General features: G+C 60.0%; 2 protein-coding genes across 5 annotated transcripts in view; both read right to left on the bottom strand.

The window, feature by feature from the left end:
* The window catches only part of CTDSP1 (CTD (carboxy-terminal domain, RNA polymerase II, polypeptide A) small phosphatase 1), a 7,630-nt gene extending 6,387 nt beyond the window's left edge, over positions 1-1,243 (bottom strand). The window contains exon 1 of one of the 2 annotated variants that reach the window (XM_011964597.1): positions 1,105-1,243. In XM_011964597.1, coding sequence (XP_011819987.1) covers positions 1,105-1,171 — 67 coding nt within the window. In that variant the 5' untranslated portion in view covers positions 1,172-1,243. Of the gene's footprint in view, positions 1-476; positions 800-1,104 lie in introns of those variants that run through there. The other variant, XM_011964596.1, reaches the window with a different exon arrangement.
* A 1,440-nt stretch (positions 1,244-2,683) lies between these two features.
* The window catches only part of SLC11A1 (solute carrier family 11 (proton-coupled divalent metal ion transporter), member 1), a 16,662-nt gene continuing 12,334 nt past the window's right edge, over positions 2,684-7,011 (bottom strand). The window contains exons 12-16 of one of the 3 annotated variants that reach the window (XM_011964594.1): positions 6,451-6,600; positions 5,389-5,462; positions 4,793-4,946; positions 4,511-4,653; positions 3,752-3,938 (exon numbers count right to left, since the gene is read on the bottom strand). In XM_011964594.1, coding sequence (XP_011819984.1) covers positions 4,543-4,653; positions 4,793-4,946; positions 5,389-5,462; positions 6,451-6,600 — 489 coding nt within the window. In that variant the 3' untranslated portion in view covers positions 3,752-3,938; positions 4,511-4,542. Of the gene's footprint in view, positions 4,654-4,792; positions 4,947-5,388; positions 5,463-6,450; positions 6,601-7,011 lie in introns of all 3 variants that reach the window. The other 2 variants (XM_011964593.1, XM_011964595.1) reach the window with 2 other exon arrangements.

Raw genomic sequence — 7,011 nt, 5'->3', positions numbered from 1 at the left:
GGCCCGCCCGCGCGGAGCGCCCACGCCCGGGAGTGCACGAGTGCAGCGCGGCTCCACCTCTGCGTTTTCTGAGGACCAGGGACTAGAGGCTTCTTGGTTACCTCGTTGAGGACTTGGGGATAGCGCTACCTCATCTGTAAAATGGGTCTTCTCTCCTGTCTGGTGGTCGCAAAGGTCACTTCGCAAGGGCGTCATGAGCCAGCGAAGGCGCTGCTGGCTTGAAACAGCTGTGCAAACCTCAGAATCACGGTCTTGAATAGGACGGTCACCGCCCCCCGCAGCCCCTGGGCAAGGTGCCCCTGGTCTGTAGGGCGTGAAATTTCAATTCCCTGCCCTGGGAAGTCCCCTGCCGACCTCTCCCCACGGCCCCACCCGGGGCCCCGCACGTCCACCCGCCGCGCACAGGCCACCACGCATTCCCGCCTGGAGAAGTTTTCGTATGCGCTGTTCTCTCCGTGTAGCCAAATTCCACCGACCTCGAGGAAATGCCACCTTCTCCAGGGGCCTTCCCAGGTCCCCTCCCCTGCCCGCGTTCGCCGGCCGCCCTGTGATTACTGGGGGTGCGGTGGGGGTCACTGGACTCGCTGCCGATCCCAGGAGCCCAGCACGGCGCCGCACGCGGTGGGCCCAAAGCCCGACCGTGGGGACCTCAAACCAGAGGCCCTCAAGGCTCGTTCCACCCGGCCTATGGCGCAGTGCTAGGCACTTGGGAACGAAGGTCCCTGCCTTCTCGCGGGAAGCCCCTCCGTGGTGCGCGCCGTGGGTCTGCGGGTTGGTCTTTTCACTCGTCATTACTATTCTGTAAGTTCACTATTTAAAAACTAATAACGCCAAGCCCGACAAATACGCCTCGGCACTTCCTCCCCTCCCCGCTCTCCCGCGGGCCTCCGTGGCGGGGCGGGGCGGGCGCGTCCTGTCCCGTTCGGCCTCCGGGTGCGACGCGGCGCACGTCCGCCAGGCCCTGCCGAGGGGGAGCCGGGGAGGGGAGGCCCCGCGTGGGGGCCGGGAGGGGAAGGGAGGGGAGCGGCGCCTGCCATTAGGCGCGGCGGCTTCGTGCCCTGAGGCTGGGAGCAGGGGCGGGAGGGGACTGTCGGGGACTGATACCCCGGCCCCCGGGCTGGTTCCCTCGGCCCTCCTCCTGCTTCTGGGTAGCCCACGGGGCGGCCACCATTGCGCTTCACCGTGATCGCCACGCGCTGCTGGCGCTCTCCCAGGCCTGCTCTGGCTGCGCCCCCTAACCTCATTTACCCCTTAGAACGGCCTCCTTATCCCATTTCACAGATGAGGAAACTGAGCTTCAAGAAAGGAAGCGACGTTCCCCGGGTCTACCGGCGAGGGCAAAGGCGGGATTCCAGCCTGGGAGCGGGACATCTGTCTCCCCTGCGGTCCGGCCCCCTGGGTGGGGCCTCAGCTTTATCTCCGGATGCGGGGCCCTCATGACCCCAAAAGGAAGCGTGTGGCGAGGGACCGAGTGGAGTCGTGGCCTCGCCCTTGGCCTGAGTTGGGTGGCGCGCCTTCCTCTCCCTCTGTGAAGGGGGCTGGAACCTGGCCGGCTGTCCCCCCACCCACCATTCCCAGACGGGCCATCCTGAGCTCACGGGATTCCTCAGGAATGCCCCACCTCCTCCACCCCAACCTATCGCCACTTCAAGTCTTTGCCTGTGCGGGTCTTTTCCCAGGGAGACCTAACTCCTCCTCCCATGCTCCCAAGGCAGCAGAGGCAGCCGCGCCTTCTGCCTGGAGCCCTGGACTTCTCTCCCCACGCCTCGGGGCAGGTAGTTACGGAGTGACTCGAGAGGCCAGGATTGCGTGGGGGGAGGGGGTCCTTCGGGTGTCCTCCCTCGGGGGGTTGTCTACACCCAGCTGCTCTCTATCTCTACAGGTGGAGCTCGCTTTATGCACTCTATTTTTTGTCTGTTTTATCGATTCGCACCCCAGGAAAAATAAAATCATGGAGGCCACAAATCAGAAACGGGGAGGGGCAGGAACGGGATTCAGCAAGATGCTGTCTGGCACCTGTGGATTTGGAAGCGTCCCTCCCAACCCAGCCCCTCAGCTTCCCCATCTGCCAAACGGGGCTGGTAAAAGCTCATCCCAGGGGGATGGGGGGAGCGGTGCAGAAAGTCGGGGTGCGCTCAGCAGGCTCCTGGGGAGTGCCGAATGCGACCACGCCCTCCCTGAGAGGCCTAAAGGGAGCTTCCAGGAGAGCAACTCTGCACCCCTCTTCCTGGAGGGTCGATTTGAGCCCGGGCTGGGAGAACCAGAGCTACAATGGGTGGAATGGGGGCAGCTCTAAGTAGACGCCTTCCAGTCTCCAAACTACTGACCTTGGCGCGACCTCATCACTAGCCCTTTGCCCAGGCCCTGGGTAGCCCCTTAGCCGACCCTCCGTGTCTTCTTGACCAACCTGCCCATTCCTCTGCCGTCCCCCCATTCCTGCCCCACAAGATCTAAGACGTCCCCAGAAGGCTTCATGTTTTGGCAGATGTGCACAGACGTGTCCCCATGCTCCTGGCACTCTCATTCCTCCTGGACTGTCCTGTCAGCACTCCCCCCTACCCCTGACCCCCCTTCAGCAAGATTCAGTCCCCTTCCCAGGCCGGCCTCAGGGGCAGCGGCCTTCACCGCATCCTGCCCCAGAGACTTGTTTGCACAGCTGTCTCCCGCCACTGGAGTGTGGGGCCCTTGAGAGCTGACATCTTTAATTAGGAACTTTGCCTCCCTCCCCCACTTGTAACACAGGGCCTGGCACAGGACTGGCACTCAATGCCAAGTGAATTCACGAGAGGGGTGTGTAGGGGGTACAACTGGGGCACTTCCAGGAGGCTAAAGGATCTGGGAGATGCCTTCGCTACACGCCCCCCCATCTATCTTTTTCAGCTGGCATGGACTCATCTCCAGTGCCAACCCTAGAGGAGGCGGGCGGCCCTCTTGCCCAGGTACCCTCTGCAGCACTTGCCCAGGTCGCACAAGCCCGGTCCCATCCCTTTTCTCTTTGAGGGACCCACTCGCATCGTTGCCCTTTTAAGAAAGAGGAAATTCTTCTCATAAACAAGCGTCCGGACCTGAGCGCGGAGCCAGGCCGCCCGCCCTGCTGGGTCCCCGGGAAATCGGGGGTTCTTTCAGGTGCAACACCCGGCCCAGGTTCAACTCTGGGGAAAGGCCCGTTAGTGTCTCCTCGCTGCGGCTCTCCGCAGGTCCTGGGCTGGGGTCCGAGGGACCCGAGGAGGCTGGAAGAGGGACTTGGGGGAGCCTAGAAACAGCCTAGGGAGCGTCTGTAAAGTGCAGCCCCTGAATGGGGCGAAGGGGTGCTCAGTCGCTCCCTAAGGCAGAGGGGACTCCCCGCCCACACAGCTTCCCCCGACCCACTCTCCCCAGAGGATTCTGGGGCCCCAGGGCGCGAGCCCCGAGCGCCAGCCTCCCCCGGTCGTTCCGCCTGGCGGGGAGGGGGCCGGAGGGCCGGCATCGGGACTGTCTCTGCCCCTAGGGGGAGCAGTCAGCGGAGAGGGAGCGCTAACGGCGCGGCGTGGGAGTCGCGGCCGCCGGGTCCCTTAAGGAAACAGCAAATAGCTTGGCCCTCAGAGACACGGGCTCTTGGGTTCCTTATGACCTGGTGCCTGACGGAGAAAGAAGCGCGCCTCCGTTTTACTGTCTGGAAAATGGGTTGCAGGCGGAACAGAAAGGCTGCGGCGAATAGGAGCGGACCAGACCCTGGCGTAGGGGTCTTCTAGATGTTTTAGAGACTCCGTGCCTTCCCGCTTCCCATTCCCTGCTCCTTTGGACGAGAAGGGAGCTAGTATTTATGTAACTTTAATCAGGCCGGGTGCAGTGGCTCACGCCTCTAATTCCCAGCACTTTGGGAGGCGGAGGTGGGGGCAGGATCACTTGAATCCGGCAGTTCGAGACCAGTCTGGCCAGCATGGCAAACCCCGTCTCTACTAAAAATACAAAAATTAGCTGGGCGTGGTGGTGCGCGCCACTCCCGGGGCTGAGGCACGAGAATCAGTTGAACCCAGAAGGCGGAGGTTGCAATGAGTCAAGATTGCGCCACTGCACTCCAGCCTGGGACACAGAGGGAGACCCTTTCCCTGTCTCAAATAAATAAATAAACAAACAAACAAACGTTCATCAGACACTATTTCAAGCTCCAGTTTGGAGCCTGTGTCTCGCCCAAGTCCCCAAGTCCTTACCCCACCCGTCCTTGGGCTGGCAGGTCACGCCTGAAGGTGCTCAGTAAATACCTTTTGAAATGTTTTTTGTTTGTTTTGTTTGTTTTTGTCCCCAGTTCCAGGCACTGTGTTAAAGTGCTCAACCTCCATAGCAAGGGTGGTGTTGTCTCCATTTTACAGATGAGGACACTGAGACCCAGAGGTTAATCACATGGCTGTGCTAGGAAATAGCAGATCCCTAAAGCCCCTAAAGCCCTAAAGGCAGGTCTCAGGAACTGTCCCACTCCATCCTGCTCCCTGCATGCGCCCCCTCCACATCCAGCAGGCCAGTCACGCCACACATGCCACTCCCAGCCAGGCCCCGGGTGTGGGCCTAGCCAGAGGTCTCCCCTTTCTGGTCCTCTTCAAGGAGCCCATACAGGAAGTGGTGGTGGGAGCTGTGGGCCAGAAAGGTGGCTCCGTGGGCAAGGCAACAGGTCCAGACCTGGCGGAGGGACGACCATGAGTTGGGGAGAGGCCAAGACCTCTGGGGAAGGCCCAATGTGTCCCCACAGACCCTCCCCATTGGTTGCCTCCCGTCCTCGCCTCACCCATTCCCAAGGCATCCCCTGGCCCTACTGTACCAGGTAGGTGCTGAGACCCAGGTAGGCTGCGGCCAGCAGGGCTGCAAGGCCGAAGTAGGCAGGGTGGGGCAGGCTGGGCAGGTAGCTGACCACGAAGTAGAGGTTGATGGCGCAGACTAGCACCATGATGGAGGAGGTGACGACCTTGCTCAGCCTGGGGGACACGAGAGAGGCTCAGGACTGGCTGACTGCAGCTGGACCACCTGCATCTACTTCTCGTCATCTCCCAGTGCCCACACTGGGGGTGGGGGTGGATACACAAAGGCTGCTTCTCTGGGCTGTGGGACCTGGAGCAGATAGACCACCTCCCCACCTCCTGCCTCCTGGGCCCTCCAGGCTACACACTGGAGGGATTTGGCAAGAGCTGAGTCTGAGGTGAGAGTGAGGAGCTCAGGCTCTAGAAACAGGCCTCCGCCCTGGATTCCAATCTTGGTTCCCCAACTTGCTAGCTGTGTGACCCTGGGCAAGTTCCTTAGCCTCTCTGAGCCTCTGTGGCTTCACTGGCATAATGGGGAGAATTGTAGCTTGTACCTCTGGGTAGCTGTGAGGATGAAATGCGGTGATGCAATCCAGCACTTGGGAAGGGGGGTACTCACGGGCCATTGGCAAACTCCTGCATGAGGGCGGGCATGCTGGTGAACGTGAGGATGGGCAGCACGGCGAATGGGAGCTGGGGAGAGCAGCAGGAGCCTAGGCTGAGGAATCCTGCCTCAGAATATGGCAAGGGTGGGGACAAGATGGGCGTGGCTTGTCACCCTCTGGGTGGGTATAAGCTCAACTGCCCTAACCACAGTGAGCCTACTTCCCTGTCTCCTGCCTTCTCAGGTTGTGGGCTCCCAGGCAGGAGAAAGTGTTTGGGGGCTCTGGCATCAGGTTGCTTCAGTTTGAATCCCAGCTCTGCCACTAGTAACTTAACTGAGTGCATCAGTTTTCCCATCTGTAAAATGGGATAACGAGCCTGGGCAACATACATAATGAGCTTTTCTCTCTACTTTAAAAAAAAAAAAAAAAAGGCCGGGTGCGGTGGCTCATGCCTGTAATCCCAGCACTTTGGGAGGCTGAGGCGGGCGGATCACAAGGTCAGGAGTTCAAGACCATCCTGGCCAACATGATGAAACCCTGTCTCTACTAAAAATACAAAAAATTAGCTGGGTGTGATGGTGGGCGCTTGTAATCTCAGTTACTTAGGAGGCTGAGGCAGAAGAATCACTTGAACCTGGGAGGCAGAGGTTGCAGTGAGCCGAGATCTCACCACTGCAATCCAGCCTGGGTAACAAGAGTGAAACTCCATCTCAAAAAAAAAAAAAAAAAAAAAAAATTAGCTGGGTGTGATGGTGTGCACCTGTAGTCCCTGGTACTCAGGAGCCTGAGGTGGGAAGATTGCTAGAGCCTGGGAGGGCAAGCTGCAGTGAGCCATGATTGAACCACTGCACTCCAGCCTGGGTAACAAAGACCATCTGGGGCCGGGGGAGGGGGGAAGGATAATGGTGATTCCTACCCTCCTGCCCCCAGGGTGGCTGTGGGGACAATGGAAGCCTTGTAGGCAAGGTGTGCCTAGGACAGGGCCTGGCAGGCCCAGGCGAGGCTCAGCATGAGGGTTGCTGGAGGTCCTGTTTAGCTCAGCAGCGGGCAGGGCTGGTGGGTTTCGTGCATCTCACCAGCAGGCTCTGCAGCACGTTGAGCAGATCATTGAGGCCGGACAAGTCCCTCAGGTCCCGGAAGACAGCCACAAGCACGGTGGGCAGGATGGCGCAGGAGCGGGTGAGGAGGACGCGAGCGAAGCGTGACCACCGCAGCCTGAGGAATCCCTGGGGTGGGGGTGAGCTCCTTGGTGGGGAGTAGACAGGACTGGGGATTCCAGAGGAGAGATCCTCTGTAGCCCCTCAACTGATTTATCCCTGGGGGCATGCTCTGTTTTTCCACTGTTGAATTGGGGGCAGCTCTGTCCCTAGGCAGCAAGAGGGGGTGGGTGGGGAGAAATGGGGGGCTCCCATCCCATAGCTGGCTGCTGAAGACTAAACAGTTTGGGAGAAAAGGCTTCTGTTAGTCCTGGGTCTGCAGCTTCCGGCAAGTCGCCTCATCTGTCGGGATCTCAGTTTTCTCATCTGTAAAATGGGGCTTATAGTGTCGCCCTCTGGGCTACGTGAAGGAAACAAAAGCTGGGTGGGGTGGCTCACGTCTGTAATCCCAGCACTTTGGGAAGCCAAGGCAGGAAGATC

This window comes from Mandrillus leucophaeus, unplaced genomic scaffold (genome assembly GCF_000951045.1).
Source record: "Mandrillus leucophaeus isolate KB7577 unplaced genomic scaffold, Mleu.le_1.0 Scaffold70, whole genome shotgun sequence".
In the NCBI taxonomy this organism is placed as follows: domain Eukaryota; kingdom Metazoa; phylum Chordata; class Mammalia; order Primates; family Cercopithecidae; genus Mandrillus; species Mandrillus leucophaeus.
This window is presented reverse-complemented; position numbering and strand designations above follow the sequence as displayed.